The sequence below is a fragment of the Tachysurus vachellii genome, chromosome 13 (genome assembly GCF_030014155.1).
Source record: "Tachysurus vachellii isolate PV-2020 chromosome 13, HZAU_Pvac_v1, whole genome shotgun sequence".
NCBI classification, from domain to species: domain Eukaryota; kingdom Metazoa; phylum Chordata; class Actinopteri; order Siluriformes; family Bagridae; genus Tachysurus; species Tachysurus vachellii.
In genome coordinates, this window is record NC_083472.1 from 22,552,738 (window position 1) to 22,571,468 (window position 18,731).

Genomic DNA, 18,731 nt, shown 5'->3' on the forward strand with positions numbered 1-18,731 from the left:
TGTTTATTATGTAAAGGTGACATTTACGTGTTGTCAGAAATAATGCAAGTGAATCAGACTTATGGTGCTAATATGTAATATAATGTAATATAATATAATATAGGGGGGCACGGTGGCTTAGTGGTTAGCACGTTCGCCTCACACCTCCAGGGTCGGGGTTCGATTCCCGCCTCCACCTTGTGTGTGTGGAGTTTGCATGTTCTCCCCGTGCCTCGGGGGTTTCCTCCGGGTACTCCGGTTTCCTCCCCAGGTCCCGAAACATGCATGGTAGGTTGATTGGCATCTCTGGAAAATTGTCCATAGTGTGTGATTGTGTGAGTGAATGAGAGTGTGTGTGTGTGCCCTGTGATGGGTTGGCACTCCGTCCATGGTGTATCCTGCCTTGATGCCCGATGACGCCTGAGATAGGCACAGGCTCCCCGTGATCCGAGGTAGTTCGGATAAGCGGTAGAAAATGAATGAATGAATGAATAATATAATATAATATAATTTGAAGTAATATTATATAATGTAATATAATATAATATAATAATGTAATGTAATGTAATAATATAATGTCCTTTAATGTAATGTAATGTAATATAATATATAATGGTGTGATATATTTTTCAGATTGACAATTGACTTTAAATTCTATCGTTTCCTCTGAGAGTCAGATGTATTGTCAAATATCGTATGGCTTTCTCATGACCAATCATATCGTACAGGATTTAAAATGAATGTAGTGCTATGGATTCAGTTGTATCATCAAGTATCGACTCGCTGCCTTAGGAATAAAAAATGAATCATATAGCAGATTCAAATGTATCATCAAGTATCGACTCGCTGCCTTAGGAATAAGAAATGAATCATATCATAGCAGAAGTCAGAGGTTTACATCTGTAGGATAATATAGTGCCTTTAATACTTATTTTAATACTAATTTAATACTAATTTATGCCAGTTGTATACGTTTCCCCTGATGCCGTCACGTGCGTGTGAGATGACGTCACGTGTCCCGGTGACGCCACGCTCTGTGTTTGCGGTTCAGAGGAGCTTCACTTCACTTCAGAGAGAGAAATAAATCGGAGATAAACAAACAAACAAACAAACAAACAAACAGCCGAACTGAGCACCGCGCCCTGCTGGAACTCTAACGGATCTGTGCGGCTGCTTTTCTCGCGTTGTTCGTGTTAAATCCGTGACCAGTGTAAACTTTTAGCTACAATCCGGTCGCAGTGAGCTATTGCTAACAGATTAGCGGTTAGCCGGACGTTTCTTTGGAAGCTAGCGGAATATTTACAACTGGAACAAGTACTCAAATAATAAAGGGACCGCGGGATAAGGCGTAAAAACAGGTGAGAACATCAAGTATGTGTGTGTGTGTGAGAGAGAGTGAGAGAGAGAGAGAGAGAGAGAGAGAGAATAAGAATAAACAAGTCCTTTAGTGTTAAACAGCTGCATGTTGTCGCTAAAGCTACCGAACTGACAGCAGTGTATTACGTGTAGCTTAGCTGCTAAGCGCTAGCCGCTGGCCTGCTAACTACTGTTTTATGCTAACTGCTTAGTTCGGTTTTCATACCGTTCGTGCAACGTTCCATTTCTCACCAATTCGTCGTAAATAAAACTTCTAGATGTTTGTTTTGTAGGCATTTATTATAAAGAGTGATTTTTGAAGTTGTATACAAATATTTGTACGGTTTTTACCGCGCTACAGCTAGCGTGGATGTTTGTTTGTTTGTTAGCCGCTTCATAGAGCTGTCACTGTTCAGCTAATGTCATCTGTACGGGATGATCATTACTGCACGTTTTAGTACAATAACAATAATGTAAAAAAATAATAAAAATACAAAAAAAAATTGGTTTGGTCCATAATCCTGCACAGAGGTCATATAAACACTAAGTGATTTATAGTAAACTTAAAAAATGAAATAAAAAATAAAACACTTTACATACAAAATACAAATTAAACTATTCTACCAAAAAAACAAAGAAATTAAAATAAATAAATAAAACACTTTACATACAAAATACAAATTAAACTATTCTACCAAACACAAAGAAATTAAAATAAATAAATAAAACACTTTACATACAAAATACAAATTAAACTATTCTACCAAACACAAAGAAAAAATAAATAAATAAAACACTTTACATACAAAATACAAATTAAACTATTCTACCAAACACAAAGAAATTAAAATAAATAAATAAAACACTTTACATACAAAATACAAATTAAACGATTCTACCAAACACAAAGAAATTAAAATAAATAAATAAAACACTTTACATACAAAATACAAATTAAACTATTCTACCAAACACAAAGAAATTAAAATAAATAAATAAAACACTTTACATACAAAATACAAATTAAACTATTCTACCAAACACAAAGAAATCACTTTTAGCTAAATTAAACAATGAGCGTCACGTATCCATGCAAATATATGTACGTGTAAATAATTACATAAATGTTCTATTTTCTCTCATATCTATATAGTAAATTTGTTCAGTTCTTTAAATTCGTCAGAAGGTTTGTATATTTGCTGTTTGCGCTCGAGTGCATCGCAATATTTGTAGAAGAAGAAGAACAAATACGAGATGATAGAATTTGCACGGATTACTGCAATTTTTATATCTGGAACGTTTTTTTAGCTTTTTATTTTTATTAGGTGTACGGAGTTTAGCTTCCACTGAAAGACTTAAAGAAGAGCTTTGGAGTCACATCCTCATGTTAACTCTCGGTAGGTCAAGATTGTATGACATTAATTATGGGATTTAAAACTATAAAGAAAGCTAGTCAACACAAATGAATATAAATGAATTATATAAAATGTATATAAGGACTTATGTATGGTTTGTCTGTGCAGAGCCGTAAACAAATTCCTCGATTAATAACTTGCTTATTTATAATTAAATTTTGAAGAAAATCGAAATAACTTCTTTCTTTTTCTGACTTTACCCTGATTGTTTTTGTGCCCTTAGCCGTCTGTGCACTTTACCTTTTTTGGAGTTTTGTGGGCGTCGGTATATGCAAATAAGCTTTATGAGAACAGCTATATCTAGTTTACTGAAGTATATACACACAACTTTACACGTTACTTCAAAAGATGGATAATTGTGGCTCAATATTTGTATTTTTACAATGTATCATGCCAGTGAACTCCTTTCTACTGATGGAAGTATAATACAATTGAAATAAATATAATTGAAAATATTCAAAGATGCTCTGGCTGTGCTTTATGAACCCCAGGGGATCTTTTATGGTTTTTATACCTTACAACTATTAGTCTAATTGCAAATAATTATGCTTCTTAAATAAAACACAGTCATGCTAAAAATACGTATTAGCATTACAGTTGTAATGTAGCGGTGCACTTGGACATATTCGTGTAAAGTTTGCGCATAGCTTATTCCTAAAACTTTGTAAGTGGTCGTGTTTTTCAGGCCGGTTTCGGGAAATTGTGGGATCAGGCCAGTTTTCGATCCAGGACAAAACAAAGATTGCGTAATCAAGCAGGGCAGGAAATGAAGTTGAAATATGTTCCCCACCTCTCCACTCGTATTTCTCCACCCTTACTTTTTATCTTTTTCACTTCCTCTTCAGTCTGTTAGACGCGCATCTCAGAGATCGATATGTGAACACACACACACACACACACACACACACACACACACACACACACACAAAAAGCTCAGTCACCTGATCCGTTTGTTCCTCTTTGTGTGGTTTAATTGTGCTTATTTATATTTGGATGTAAATACTCCAAATTAAGTGTTGGGTGAAGTGAGTGGGACTTTTTGCTAGGTTTAATATTATAAAAGTTTCAGAGTTTGGGCTGAAAACACGAGTGCTTCCTGTGTGACTGGACTGAGAGGAAACGTATCTCTTCCTCTTTTTTCTGAACATTGTATTCATGCTGCTCTGTGGACACACACACACACACACACACACACACACACACATGCTTATATTCTGGAGGGGGAAAAATATATATTTATTTTGGCTTTTTTATTCTGTGGCACAAAGGAGCATGCTGTTGCCTCATCACAGCTCCAGGGTTCCTGGTTTGATCCTGAAGTGCCTTTGTTGAGTTTAAGTCCATGTGGGTTTTATCCAGGTTCTCTGTTTCATCAGACCTCCCTGAAAAGATCCATTTATAGTGAAATTTATACTTTTACATTTATGACATACGGCAGACGACCTTATCCCGAGCGATTTACATTTTTTTATACAACTGAGCAATTGAGGGTTGAGAGCCTTGCTTAAGGGCCCAGCAATGAACCTTGGATTCAAGCTCACAACCTTCCGTTTATCAGACCACCCGTAACCACCTAGCTACCGCATCCACCCCGTACCTCTGATTTGTTTGGTTTGTTTTCTCACTGCATGAACAGAGACATGAACTGTGGGTGGAAAAAGTCAAATAGTTATATTGGAGTTAAATATTCTCTAAGCGTGGAGAAAGCAGAAGTTCACTTAGTATGTCACTAGATAAATCTAGAATTTTTTAGTTTGAAGCATTTTTATTAGATCCCTTTTTGTTATTTAGTCATGTTTTTTTTTTACAGCTGAGACAGAAAAACATCATCAGCAACAAAAACCTGCTTCAGGGTTATTCAGGATCTAATCACTTTCTTGTGAAACAGCAACCTCATCTGCACCAGTATGCATCAAAGAGGAAAACACAAAGTAAAGTGTGTGTGTGTGTGTGTGTGTGTGTGTGTGTGTGTGTGTGTGACTGGATCTGAGTTCACCAGGGAAAACAAACAAATGATTTGAATTGGAAACATCCTTGAAATCCCTGCTTTGTCATCATTCTTTTAAGACTCATTGCTTGTATGTACTTTGAAATCTGATTAAAATTAAAATCCAATTTCCTGAATCGTGACCTCGAGATTTTGTCACACAACATTGTTTATCTTCCCCTTACGGCTGGAGGAAGATAAATGTGACCGGACTCCTGTCCCTGTCTGTGCTGTATGCGCTCAGGACCGTGCCTTGATGTTGCTCTTATGGAAAAATACAGTCTGCGGGGGAAATTTGAATGTTTATGTCTAGCTTACTAGGTTACGGTATCGTCGCTATAGCAACCCTTGTTAATGTGCGGTAAAACATGAGGCAGACGAAACGGTGGATTTGGTGCCACTTATAATTTGGAATGATGACACTTTAAATAAATAAAAAAATAAAAAATGGAACACGTTTACAGACTCGCCTTCAGAGATGAATATTTTTCCGACTTGTTTTCGAAGGAGGAAGTGTAGCTGTGAGAATCAGTGTTAGTTGTTTACACGTTCGACCCAGAACGGTTTAATGTCCCGTGTCCAGCATGAACGGCCCTCATGCCTTTTCTACTTAATACATGAGTCAGAGCCCTGTTTTCTGCCCCACCTAGCTCTGTCCTTCTCTCCCCTTATTTTACACACACACACACACACACACACACACACACACACACGCTGAACACCACGGCGTTCTGACTCTAAAAAGTTCCCCTTTTATGTAAACACTGGCCATGAGTCACAGTATGGAGTTCATATTTTAATACAAAATATTAACATTAAATTAATGAGAACAGTTATTAAAAAAAGGAGTTTTAAATTTTGTTTAAAAGCGGATGACCAGACTGTTTTTTCGAAGTCGCTCAATCTGATTAACATGCGTTTTAACAAATCTTTGTCGACCTGTTAGGTTTGCTTTGTAAGTGGACTGGACCTACAGGACTGTGTGGCACAGAGGAATGAGTCATGACCTCTGTGGTGGTAATAGACGGCGGAGGGAACGTTCTGGAGTACGTCACCGGGGACGAGGAAGCGCAGCAGGTATGGAACCTTTTCACATCGAATGAAAGCAAAATCTGAACCTACGACTTTAGTCGTATAGTTTCAGTGGGATGTCTGTAAAATATTTAGCTACATATCGTTTCTGTGAGAGAACAAATAGTTTTGTTTAGGCTTCGATTATATGCACCGTTCTGTGGATTAGAACTCAGAATGTAGTACGTACACATATTATCGCTGCTGAAATTGGTTAGAAAATTGTGAGTGAAAGTTGTGATCTCGGTTCTTGTGTGGCTGAATTTTTGTGTGTCTTCAGGAGGTGTGTTGTGATGGCACAGTGATCCACGAGGACGAAGCCGGGTGTCCGGCAGTGATCGTGGAGCAGGTGAACAGCGCAGATTTGGAGCAGTGCTACGCCGCTCAGGTGCTCGTCTGTGACGACGAGAACACCTACCTGATGCAGGACGTGGTGGAGGAGCAGGTGGTGGAGACTGAGGTGCAAGATGCAGGTATAGGTAAGCGGTTTTGGATGCGCATCACGAGCGCATCACGTGATTATAACAGTAGTCCTGAGATATAAGCACAGGCGAATTTTGAGCACAGATTTTAGAGCATAAATTTTGGTTCATGGAGGATAAAGTAGATCTGTTGCCAAAACAATAAGGAGGATTGAAGTCCACCAGCCAGTTTGGATGACCGTGTAAAGGCATCACTGTGATTCAAACTAATGGAGTAAGTACTAAAGCCCTATTCGGACATGATTAGTTTTACGTGGGTACGTGGAGTAATGCAATTTTACCTCAGGACGTCTGTAATATTAATAAGGTAAAAGTCGCTGTATTCTTTACTGACATTAGCCCTATTCGGACGGGATTAGTTTTACGTGGGGACGTGGGGGTAAAGTAATTATTACCCGAGCTTCTCGGTGATTTTAGTCCCGTCCGAATGTGCCATCTCGGTAATCATTACGGACAATGTCAGTAAATATTACGGCGACTTTTACCTTCTGTAAAAAGGTCCGGAAAAATTACCTCAGGTAATACTAATCCCGTCCGAATAGACCCGCTGTAAATATGTATGGTAAAATTCTGTCATTTCCTGTTTAAAAGTAGTTTTTGGCGCGTTTTGCAAGCATGGAGGCGCCATGTTGTCTGTTTGCGCACGTGATAACAGGAAGCAACATCATACGCACATGACGACAAGGAGGTTACTGTGGTGCGTAAAGCAAGTTACCCCTCCCACTTCTGCTAGTTTTACTGAGATGTCTTGTCCTGTGCGAATTGGCCAATTAATATTACAGACGTCCTGAGGTAAAATTGCATTACTCCACGTCCCCACGTCAAACTAATCCCGTCCGAATAGGGCTATTGTCCGTAATGATTACCGAGATGGCACATTCGGACGGGACTAAAATCACCGAGAAGCTCGGGTAATAATTACTTTACCCCCACGTAAAACTAATCCCGTCTGAATAGGGCTTTAGAATCATGTCACTAGAATGTTCTAGTTAAGTTTATCAGTTTATCTGAAGGAGAATTATAAACTCAAATCTAAAATTTTGAATCTGGATTTCATGCTTAATTGTCTGAACATTTAAACTAAAAAATAAAATGCATGTTTAAAGTAGACTATGTGCATGCTAAAGTTTCGAACATTCAGTTCAAATTAAAATGGCTTTTCTGTGAACTGCAATTTCAGTATCAGGTGGCCAAATTAAAATGTCAGGGAAATTCAGAAATTTGCATTTACATTTTTAAATTAAAACTGCTTGCATGCAATATAATTTGAATTCATGAGGCAACAAACTGATATTTGACAATGGCTAAATACTGCTGCTGCTATATGATTGATAATGACTTGGAGAAGGATTATTTTAAGTATAATACGTATTACATTACTGTAAAAACAAAAAAAATTACTGTAAAGGCACATAAACGCATCCAGACATCGCAGGCGTGAGTGTCTAATGTATGTGGGTGGGGCTTATTGTCTCTCATTTGTCAATCACAGTTACGTTAGCCAATCAGAAGGGAATAGAACTTTCCTCTGTGTGTGTAAGGCAGAATGAGCAACAGTCTGAAAAGCTCCATCTGTTTCTCTTTCTCTGAGACCACGTTGGCCCAGATTGGTAGACCTGGAACTGGCCAAGACTAAATTAAATTATTTAGAAACTCAGAGAGAGAAAGGCAGGATTTATTTTAACACACTATTTTTTTAAATGTCCAGTTTATGATTGTTGCTCAAATTCATTTTAATAGTTGATCTATAAAACGATGCATTGATATAAATCGTCCAACTTTACACCCCTTATTGTAGGTGTAATTCTGTCATATAGGTTTGATGCAGATAAATTACACATTAAAGAGATGCCGGTTTATTATGTGTAGACTTTATTTACTTTCTTGACGATCTAAGATCTGTGTGGATTATCTCTTCATCTATCTATCTATCTATCTGTTCATCTATCTATCTATCTATCTATCTATCTATCTATCTATCTATCTTTTCATCTATCGATTTATCTATCTATCTATCTATCTATCTATCTATCTATCTATCTATCTATCTATCTCTTCATCTATCGATTTATCTATCTGTCTATCTATTTATCTATCACTTTAAGTGTTTTAATGTACTGATGGCTAAAGAGAGCCCTCTGTTGGTTCTGTTAGAAACATTCAGACAAATAAAACCTCCGTTAGTTCCTTTGTAACGTGAGATGGGAGACACGTGAGAAATTACAATATAGACAAGTGTATATAAGTGATGATGGATTTTATAATAAATAGTTTGTTGTGTGTGTTTAAAAGTCATGGATTATAAATCAGAGGGGCTCGTGTTTATAGTCCTACACCGGAAGTACAGAGTAGCGTGTTGTCTGGTCGGCGGAGGGATACAGTGTGTGTGTGTGTGTGTGTGTGTGTGTACGTACGCACGCACGCACGCGGGTTGTCTGGTCGGCGGAACGATACACAGTGATGAGGAAAGTAGTTCACACACAGTGGGGAATATGGCGGCTGTAATTCACCAGGAAAGCGAGAACCAGCTGGATTTACTTCTCAAAGCGGGTAAAGCTGAACGATTTAAGCGGTCACTGGTCGTCCTACGGTGGCGTTAGTGCACTAGTTTATGAGCCCTGGTGCTTGTGTCCCTTTAGGGAGAGCAGCATGTAACGGTGCTTGTGTTTAATCAGGAAGTGATGTGTGTGTGTGTGTGTGTGTGTGTGTGTGTGTATAGAGCGAGAGAGAAAGGCTGAGTGTATAATATCACACACTGGATATGTGTGTGTGTGGAGAAAGGCTGAGTGTATCTCACACAGTGTGTGTGTGTGTGTGTGTGTGTGTGTGTTTGTGTGTGTGTGTGTGTGCGCGCGCGTGTGTGTGTGTAACGGGACAGATGTGGGGGAAGCAGGAAGTTCAGATGGATGTTGATTATCTTCTCTCAGCACTTATATATTAATATGACACATTTGTGCTTTTACACGAACTCCATGTTGATCGCTTTATTAAGCTGTTTATTTTTTTTATTAACATTAATACACTTGGATCAGTCAAACAGCGTTTCAGTGCATTTATTATTATTATTATTTAGTTTTTTGTTTACCGTAGAAACAGAATGTATAAGACAAGTGGTTTATTATATAAAGCTATAGTGTTCGTCTTCTTTTCATGTTCATGGCGGAAGTGTTTTGGAGTTAGTGGGCGTGGTTTCCTAGCGACTGAGACACCGTTTTTAAAAAGTTTCTCGCCCAACCAATCAGAAATCCAGAATGCAGATGTTAGGCCGTCAGACAGCCAATCAGGGAGAGGGGCGGGTCCTGATGGACACGGACGCTGGCTCGTGCCCGGGGAGAGCGAGAGAGTTTGTAAACACGGAAGTTTGTGTTGTTTCTCCTCAGCGGAAGTCAAAGGCTCTTACAGCTCACACACACACACACAGCTCTCAGTACAACACACACACACACACACACACAATCTTACAGCTCTCAGTACAACACACATACACACACACACACACACTCACAGCTCTCAGTACAACACACATACACACACACACTCACAGCTCTCAGTACAACACACACACACACACAATCTTACAGCTCTCAGTACAACACATACACACACACACACTCACAGCTCTCAGTACAACACCACCATCACGTGTGTGTCTGGGCTAAAATATTATTGTATGGTTACTGTTATGTGGTGTTTCTCTCTCTCTCTCTCTCTCTCTCTCTCTCTCTCACACACACACACACACACACACACACACACACACACACACACACACATCCTATGTGAGGAGAATGAAATGAGTTTTATCATCTACTTCCTTTCTTTTTCAGTGGAGGTATCAGTTCATGACAAAACCATTGAAGCAGCTGAGGCTCTGCTGCACATGGACTCTCCAGCCAGCCTTCATGATGACCACAGCCCAGGTACACACACACAGACACACACACACACACACACACACACACACACACACACACACACACACACACACACACACACACAGAGGAGTGCTCAGAGATAAACTGGGAGCAGAGAACTGGGAGAATCTTTATGTTAAAGCTTATATTTTCTGTAACATTTTTACACGTCATTTTACACGTCCTTTGTAAAGGACGTGCACTTTTTACCTTTGCAACTGTGCACTTCTTTCTTGAAAAATGGATATCAGATTTTTATTACGCATAAATTACTATGAATAACATTTTGTAGCATTTCAAATATACATAATAAAGCTCTGTTTATTTAGGTATCTATTCTTCTGTTAATCTTGTTGGTCATTTTTTTAATATTTATATAAACATACAAAACCAATCGTGTTGATCCCTACTGCCTCTGCACCCACCCACCTACCCCCCTAATTTTTTTAAACAGAGATCAAAAATTCTATTCTGTTCTTCCTCAGTTCATTCTGTTACGTTATCACATTAGTCTTGTTTTCGTTCTTCATCTCTCGTACATATAATCTGCACATTTGAAAGTACCTGTCGGTTTGTCCGTCTTATTGGACGGACGCGATATTTAAATAACCTAAACATACAAAAACGATGAAATTATTTAAACCCCTATTGAGGCTGTCCATATTTTCTGGTGTCTTATTTGTCCGTGTGTGTGTGTACGAGTAGAAGAGTTCCTGTCGGAGATGGAGGTGGAAGTGAGCACTGAGGACATGGGGCAAGTTGTGGAAGATTGTAACAGCACGACGCAGCAGGCGGATCTGCAGAAAAAGAAAAGAGGTAACACGTACACACGTTTGGGAGGGAAAATAAATCCTTCGTTATCGGTTGAAATCATTGAAATGTCGGTGTCTTGTGCAGGACGGAAATCCAAACTGCCACGTGCTTGCTGTGACGGCTCGCTGGATCTCATTTATAAGCGGAAGTCGAGAGAGAGCAAGGGTGAGCGTGTGCCTGACTTTTGATATTAAACAGATACAGTAATAATTTATAGCAGAAATGAGAGTATTTTCTTTACAAGTGAACGATGAATTGCTTACATTCTGTACTAGCTTCCTTTCCAAATGAAACAGTACAAGATGTTCTAGGACTTTTCTAATTAGTCTGGTCATTCATATCGTCACAAATTTCATTAAAGACGTTACGAGTGGCGTTTGATTTTATACACGGCACCGTTTTGTTAGTCGTGCAGGACAAAAAAAAACCTTAATTAGAAACCGCTAAGATAGTTATATCTGTCGTTATGTAATAATTAATTCTTGTAAATCTTTAACACACGGATGTAGCGGGTTTAGAAAAAAAACATGCGCACGGGAACTAAATGCAGGTTGGAATTAAAGTTGAGGGACAAGAACGGAAAATATCTCACACCACATGTGTCGTCTGACATTTGGGTTTTTTCGCTAAATCACGTTATGCCTAAATTTGTCAGAATTTAAGGAAACAAATCTTGCTCACTGCAGCTACCTGTCGTGCACGTACGTGGAAAATCATGATGGTGTTAATGTGCAGTCTGTTTAATGTTTTGTGTGTGACACGTGGTTTACAGGCACCACCACGTACCTATGGGAGTTTCTACTGGATCTCCTTCAGGATAAAGAAACCTGTCCTAAATACATCAAATGGACAGAAAAGGAGAAGGGCATCTTTAAGCTGGTGGACTCTAAAGCCGTATCCAAGCTGTGGGGCAAACATAAGAACAAACCGGACATGAACTACGAGACTATGGGTAGAGCGCTCAGGTAAGAGCACAGAAATGGCTTCAGAATGTGCTTCTTAAGAACGGAGTTTTTGTTAATAATGACTTGCGTGTACCTGTGTTTAGGTATTACTACCAGCGAGGAATTCTGTCCAAGGTGGAAGGGCAGAGACTGGTGTACCAGTTCAAGGAGATGCCCAAAGATATCGTGTTCATCGATGACGACATAGAGGACGGAATGGATAAGAGCAAAGCGCAGAGTCCCACCGCGGCCGACACGCCCAGGCGGAGGAAAGAGAGGTTTTCTCCTGTTTCATCCTCAGCACCCATCATCAGCATCGCCTCAGGACCTGAAGGACTCGTGTCCATGCAACAAGCTGCGGTCGCCACAACAACGGGCCCCAGGTAAGACAGGAGGCAGGTGACACGACTGATGTGAAGCACTTTAATATTTCAGATAAACTTTCACGCCTTCTTAGCTTCCACATCTCCCTCTCTGCCCCTTAGCTTCCACATCTCCCTCTCTGCCCCTTAGCTTCCACATCTACCTCTCTGCCCCTTAGCTTCCACATCTCCCTCTCTGCCCCTTAGCTTCCACATCTCCCTCTCTGCCCCTTAGCTTCCACATCTCCCTCTCTGCCCCTTAGCTTCCACATCTCCCTCTCTGCCCCTTAGCTTCCACATCTCCCTCTCTGCCCCTTAGCTTCCACATCTCCCTCTCTGCCCCTTAGCTTCCACATCTCCCTCTCTGCCCCTTAGCTTCCACATCTCCCTCTCTGCCCCTTAGCTTCCACATCTCCCCCTCTGCCCCTTAGCTTCCACATCTACCTCTCTGCCCCTTAGCTTCCACATCTCCCTCTCTGCCCCTTAGCTTCCACATCTCCCTCTCTGCCCCTTAGCTTCCACATCTCCCTCTCTGCCCCTTAGCTTCCACATCTCCCTCTCTGCCCCTTAGCTTCCACATCTCCCTCTCTGCCCCTTAGCTTCCACATCTCCCTCTCTGCCCCTTAGCTTCCACATCTCCCTCTCTGCCCCTTAGCTTCCACATCTCCCTCTCTGCCCCTTAGCTTCCACATCTCCCTCTCTGCCCCTTAGCTTCCACATCTACCTCTCTGCCCCTTAGCTTCCACATCTACCTCTCTGCCCCTTAGCTTCCACATCTCCCTCTGCCCCTTAGCTTCCACATCTAGCTCTCTGCCCCTTAGCTTCCACATCTACCTCTCTGCCCCTTAGCTTCCACATCTCCCTCTCTGCCCCTTAGCTTCCACATCTACCTTTCTGCCCCTTTCTTTAGTTCTTTCTCTGTCCCACTCATTTATTTTCTGTGATCTAATACAAACACTCACACTCCATCTCTCTCTCTCTCACTCTCTCTTTTACAGGACTGTGAGGCTGGCCATGCAGGTGCCAGTTGTCATGACACCCCAGGGTCAAAAGATCTCCACGGTGACCCTCAACTCTCCCACGAGCTCCTCTCCGGTCCTGACAACGGGCAGCGTACTGGGTGGGGGGAACAGCGCAGGTAAAATGTTGCTGATGCCCACACAGGGGCAGAACGGCGAACGGATCACCCTGCAGCTCATCACGCTTCCCGCCAATACCACAACCAAAGCAGGCACGCCCATCACGCTGCGTACCCTCGCACCGCTCACAGGGACCCAGGTGCTTCAGCTCGCCATGCCTTCCTCTGCCAACAACCCCACCACCATCACGGTGCCAGCAGAGCAGCCGCTAAACACGCAGGACATCAAGATCATTAAGCTGGATCATCTGGAGAGAAGCGTACACGCAGACCAGGCCACCACACAAAGCTGACACTCTGTTCACTCAAACACAACAACCGACCCCAGCTTTCGTGTCAATCCAAGATATGCTCACAAAGACTCGACGACGGCGCTAAAGCTAATCCGACCCTTCACGTTCACGTCCCAACACTATGACCGAAAAAAAATCTGCTTAGAGACCAAGCAGCCGAGACGAAGCCGGACATTTCCGAGACAGACCACCGGAGTCACGAGGTTCTGGCACCGCACTGTAACCGGTGCTAAGGACAGAGACTCTCTGGCCAAAACACAGCGACGGAAAGAAACGTTTCCCAACAGATTCGACAGACGTGAAAAGGACGCTGTATATATACTGACTCCATACTCGTAGTGAACAAAATGTAAAGAAGCTTCAGGATTTTTTTTTTTTTGTTTAACTTTCCCCAGTGTAAATATGAAATATAAACTTTTTGATATTTTGTATCAGGCAGTGTTTTTTTTTTTTGTTTTTGTTTGTTTTTTTAATATCTAAAAAGCATCTTAAAACTTTGTAGACCTTAATATTTCACTTTCTATATCCATATTTTTGTTGCATTTATATCCATCATACCTGTTATTCACATTTCTTTGTCTCATTTTCGATTGTGTACAAAAAAGGGAGAGAAACGTGTGTGTGTGTCTCTGTTTGGACTTAACTTTATCGAATGTTCAATATTTGAAGCATATATTTTGTTGTACTCCTATTCAAGCTTGTATCCAAGTAGATTTAAATATACAGGACATAATTATGCAAAACTTATTCTCCTTGTCTTACTCTTTATTCTTTTAATCGGTGAATCGTTTCGAATGAAAATCCTAAGCTAGAGATAACGTGAGTTTTTTTTATTATATCTTTGTAAAAAGTCACTAGGTTTCTCTGTGGAATCGTTGACGGACAGGAACAGAACCGCACGCCAGGTCACGCTCTTTAGCGCTCGGTACATCTGGGGACTCGAAGCTGGAAGGGTTTCACGTTCGGCTATTTTCTCACTCCGAGCCACACCGTCTCAGATTTCTGTCTTTATTTTGACCGTATTTAACTCGCAGGGTTCAGTAAGTAAACCCAACCGACTGAGACTTTTCTAAAAGAATGAACTTAAATGTAAACGAACGTGCGTGCGATAGTGGAACAAATCGCACGAATAGAAACGTACGGTAACGATGACGGCCGATGGCGTTAGAATCGGCTTGATTTAGTTCTCCTTTGGATGATTTTAAACGCTAGTTACGATCGTGCAACTTTAACGAACCGTTTAGTTTTATTCGGAAGGACGCCGTGTGAACCCGGAGCAGCCCGGCGTCATCTCTGGTCCGTATCGTGTCCCGGTGTTTGTAGAGCAGCTGCACTGACCGTATTAAAAGATAAAATGTTCTTCCATAAAAATAAGAAGGTGTGGATAATTATGAACAGGAAGTTGGGAGAAAATGATTAAACAGCTGACCAATCAATCAGATTCAAGAACTCAACACGGTTGTGTGTTATAAATAGTTTTAATAGTGCAGGCTCGAGTGTTAAGTTTGTCACTCTTGGGTCGGAACAGAACGATACTTGTGCGATTTGAACGGTGCAATAAATATCTTACTCGCCGGAAATTCGGCACAGTGGATGCTGTTTAATAAATTAAATAATCGTTATTCATTTTTACAACTCGTTTAAAGAATAAAACGAGTGAATAAAATAATACATTCTTTTTTTCTGACCAGTTAACGATAAATTAACCGTCGTACTGTTAAAGCAACTGAAGATGCCGAGCCGGTCCGTTTGAATCGACTAGGAGTCTGTGGTACTTGGTGACCACCTTCTTGTGTCAGTAGGTCAGAAAAACATTTTAGGAATGTTCAAAGTTGCTATGGTGACGGTTTGATGTGGTCACATGAGCCTGTGTGGTTCCTGGATGAAGCTGAAATCACAGATGAGCGAGAGATGATCGGATGGGTAGTGGTACGAGGGTAGGCGGTCCGGGCCGATCTGCTCTTCACTGGGCATGCTCAGAACGGCGTCCACGCTGAAGCCGTTGCGCGTGTACCACACGTAGTCGAGTGTCGATCGGCTCTCTCCGCTCGGACGGATTTTCCAGGTGGTGTAGGACGGCTCGGTGCTGCCGTCAGCGCTCAGTGTCCTGTACGCGCTATCGAGGCCGAGCGGAGAGTCCAGAAAGCGGCGGTACACTTCCTCGTCTGGCTCGGCGTTAAAATCTCCGCACACAACCAAAGGAACGGCTTCCTGCTGCGTGCTCAATATGGCCTTCAGCTGCTGGAGAAGATTAGCACCCTGGGCTCCACGGAGAGTCTCCCAGCCACTCCTCGCTTTCAGGTGCGTTACAGCGACGCAGAAGACTCGCCCCGTGACCTGGCACTGTAACGTCGCCATGACGGCCACCTGGTTGGTCTTGATCGCCATGGCTGAGAGACGCAGGTGATGGACGTCGAGCAAACGGAAACGCTCACGGTTGAAGAACAGGGCGCAGCCGTCGGGGCCGTTGTTGCCGCGCACGTCCAGGCACGGAGAGCACGGCTTGGGGCAGAAGCTGCTCTGGTAGCCCAGGCTGGACATCACAGGCTGAAAGGTGTCGTAGTAGTGGTCCACCTCCTGGAGACACACAATGTCTGGTCTGTAGGTCAGGATCTCCTCCAGGATCAGGTACTTCCTCTCAGCCCAGTTTAAAGCCTCCATGGGGCAGCGCACAAAGCCGTCCTTACCTTCACCCAAAGCTGCAGGAGGAACAAATCAGACGCATAAAGCAAATTAAAACTCTACATACTAAAGATTTTATTATCTCCGTCTATATCGATTTAGTCACATTTAAAGATCACTCGTAAAAAAGTGAGATCATTTCGGGGTTTTTTTGTTTTTTTTTTAAAAAAAGATCAGAGTTAACGATACTCTACCTTGTGCTAGAATGTTCCACTGCATGACTCGGATCTGCGGGTTGTGTTTGGCGCTGGCTCTGGTCCTCGTGAAGTCTCGATGTGGCCGCGGCGGTCGCGTCCGCAGAACCTCCTCACACTCGCGCAGGAGGGTCTCGGGGTCGACCTGCTCAAAGTCACACTCGTCAGCGTGTGTGTGTGTGGCCTCCAGTGGTGCGCTGCTCAGAGACTGAGCCAGAGAACTGAAGAGCCGGACACTGCTGCTGCCCATCTGACACACTGCAACACACACACACTGTACTCAGTTAAGATGTCCACATGTGTGTCTTTCTGAGAGAGTGTGTGTGTGTGTGTGTGTGTGTGTGTAAGAGATAAAAGAAGGAAAAGGCTCCTTAAAGACCTCGTGACTCAGAGTCGGTCTGTATGTGTCAGTAGGAAATACGATGAACACGGTACGGATCATCATCACAAGATTAAGGAAGTGTGTGTGTGTGTGTGTGTGTGTGTGTGTGTGTGTGTGTGTGTGTGTGTGTGTGGGCTCGTCTAAACCCAACAGTTCCAGCTTTACCTCCTACTGTACACTGGAGACTCCTTCCTACTGAAAGAAAACGGTCACTGCAATATTTACACACACTTATTTACACGAGAGAGCTTTCACTCAGGTCCTTGTAAATGAGTTGTTGCTATAGCGACAATGGAATTGAATCAATGCCTTCTGACCAATCGTGTGATCGTTATATAACGTGTTTGTGTGTTTACACAGAAAAGACTAATCCCAGTAATGTTCCACAACATTCTGAGAACCGACACGTTAACCTTTGCACTTAGTGGATTCTTAGTGATGTTTCACTCGCTTTCTATCGACCTGTTTGTTTCTGCAACCTTTTCACTTTCACCTGCTGTATTTTTGAGAATGTTATTGATAAAATAAAAAAAGATCTTCACTGACCAGTAAATAAGTGTGTGTATCCACTGTGTCTCTGAGCCGTGTGTGTGTGTATCCACTGTGTCTCTGAGCCGTGTGTGTGTGTGTGTATCCACTGTGTCTCTGAGCTGTGTGTGTGTGTGTGTGTATCCACTGTGTCTCTGAGCTGTGTGTGTGTGTGTGTGTATCCACTGTGTCTCTGAGCTGTGTGTGTGTGTGTGTGTATCCACTGTGTCTCTGAGCTGTGTGTGTGTGTGTGTGTATCCACTGTGTCTCTGAGCTGTGTGTGTGTATCCACTGTGTCTCTGAGCTGTGTGTGTGTGTATCCACTGTGTCTCTGAGCTGTGTGTGTGTGTGTGTGTGTATCCACTGTGTCTCTGAGCCGTGTGTGTGTGTATCCACTGTGTCTCTGAGCTGTGTGTGTGTGTGTGTGTGTGTGTATCCACTGTGTCTCTGTGCTGTGTGTATATCCACTGTGTCTCTGTGCTGTGTGTGTATCCACTGCGTCTCTGAGCTGTGTGTGTGTGTGTATCCAATGTGTCTCTGTGCTGTGTGTGTGTATCCAATGTGTCTCTGTGCTGTGTGTGTGTATGTGTGTGTGTGTGTATCCACTGCGTCTCTGAGCTGTGTGTGTGTGTGTGTGTGTATCCACTGCGTCTCTGAGCTGTGTGTGTGTGTGTGTGTGTGTATCCACTGCGTCTCTGAGCTGTGTGTGTGTGTGTGTGTGTGTGTGTGTGTGTATCCACTGCGTCTCTGAGCTGTGTGTGTGTGTGTGTATCCACTGCGTCTCTGTGCTGTGTGTGTACTCTGAGGTTACTATAATCTCAGTGTGGTGACTAATAAAGAACACAGCAGATGATGACGTCCAGTCGTGACCACACAGATAAAGGACGAGTGACCCAGGCACTTATATACTGGCTGTTTTACACTCCTCAGTGTTCAGGAACTTCTAGGCCAAAGGTTAAAGGTTGTGGCTTCAGACGGAATGTTCTACACCTTCATACTAAACTCGTCTTGGCTGCAGATACACAGCTCATATTACATACAGTGAAGGACACACAACTCACTCTGTACACGTCACCAGGGTTTAAACACAACAAACATTATGCAGTGGATCTAATGAAATAAACACAATGTCTACAGAAATATTCTCTCTCTCTCTCTCTCTCTCACACACACACACACACACACACACAC

General features: G+C 42.2%; 2 protein-coding genes across 6 annotated transcripts in view; one reads left to right on the top strand and one right to left on the bottom strand.

Moving 5' to 3' along the window:
- The first annotated feature begins 992 nt into the window (after positions 1-992).
- elf2a (E74-like factor 2a (ets domain transcription factor)) lies at positions 993-14,498 on the top strand. 4 transcript variants are annotated; one of them, XM_060884521.1, is made up of 9 exons: positions 993-1,337; positions 5,684-5,814; positions 6,089-6,281; positions 10,118-10,210; positions 10,910-11,020; positions 11,102-11,182; positions 11,790-11,982; positions 12,066-12,344; positions 13,322-14,498. In XM_060884521.1, the coding sequence occupies exons 2-9, from the start codon at positions 5,740-5,742 to the stop codon at positions 13,752-13,754; spliced, it is 1,458 nt and encodes a 485-aa protein (XP_060740504.1). In that variant the 5' UTR covers positions 993-1,337; positions 5,684-5,739; the 3' UTR covers positions 13,755-14,498. The 4 variants fall into 4 exon arrangements, with proteins under 4 accessions (XP_060740504.1, XP_060740502.1, XP_060740503.1 ...); XM_060884519.1 differs by having other exon boundaries at positions 994-1,337; positions 6,089-6,287; XM_060884520.1 differs by lacking the exon at positions 993-1,337 and adding an exon at positions 2,709-2,732 and having other exon boundaries at positions 6,089-6,287.
- Positions 14,499-15,213: 715 nt separating this feature from the next.
- nocta (nocturnin a) overlaps positions 15,214-18,731 on the bottom strand; it is a 4,579-nt gene continuing 1,061 nt past the window's right edge. For both annotated transcript variants that reach the window (XM_060884525.1, XM_060884523.1), the window contains 2 exons: positions 16,631-16,888; positions 15,214-16,453 (listed from right to left, as the gene is read on the bottom strand). In XM_060884525.1, the coding sequence (XP_060740508.1) occupies positions 15,612-16,453; positions 16,631-16,888 (1,100 nt within the window). In that variant the 3' untranslated portion in view covers positions 15,214-15,611. The remainder of the gene's footprint in view (positions 16,454-16,630; positions 16,889-18,731) is intronic.

Coding starts and splice junctions, on each gene's coding strand:
- elf2a (XM_060884519.1), top strand. CDS start 5,740: ATGACCTCTGTGGTGGTAATAGACGGCGGAGGGAACGTTCTGGAGTAC. Junction 11,021..11,101: donor TCTGCAGAAAAAGAAAAGAG/GTAACACGTACA, acceptor TGTCTTGTGCAG/GACGGAAATCCAAACTGCCA. Junction 11,183..11,789: donor GAAGTCGAGAGAGAGCAAGG/GTGAGCGTGTGC, acceptor CGTGGTTTACAG/GCACCACCACGTACCTATGG.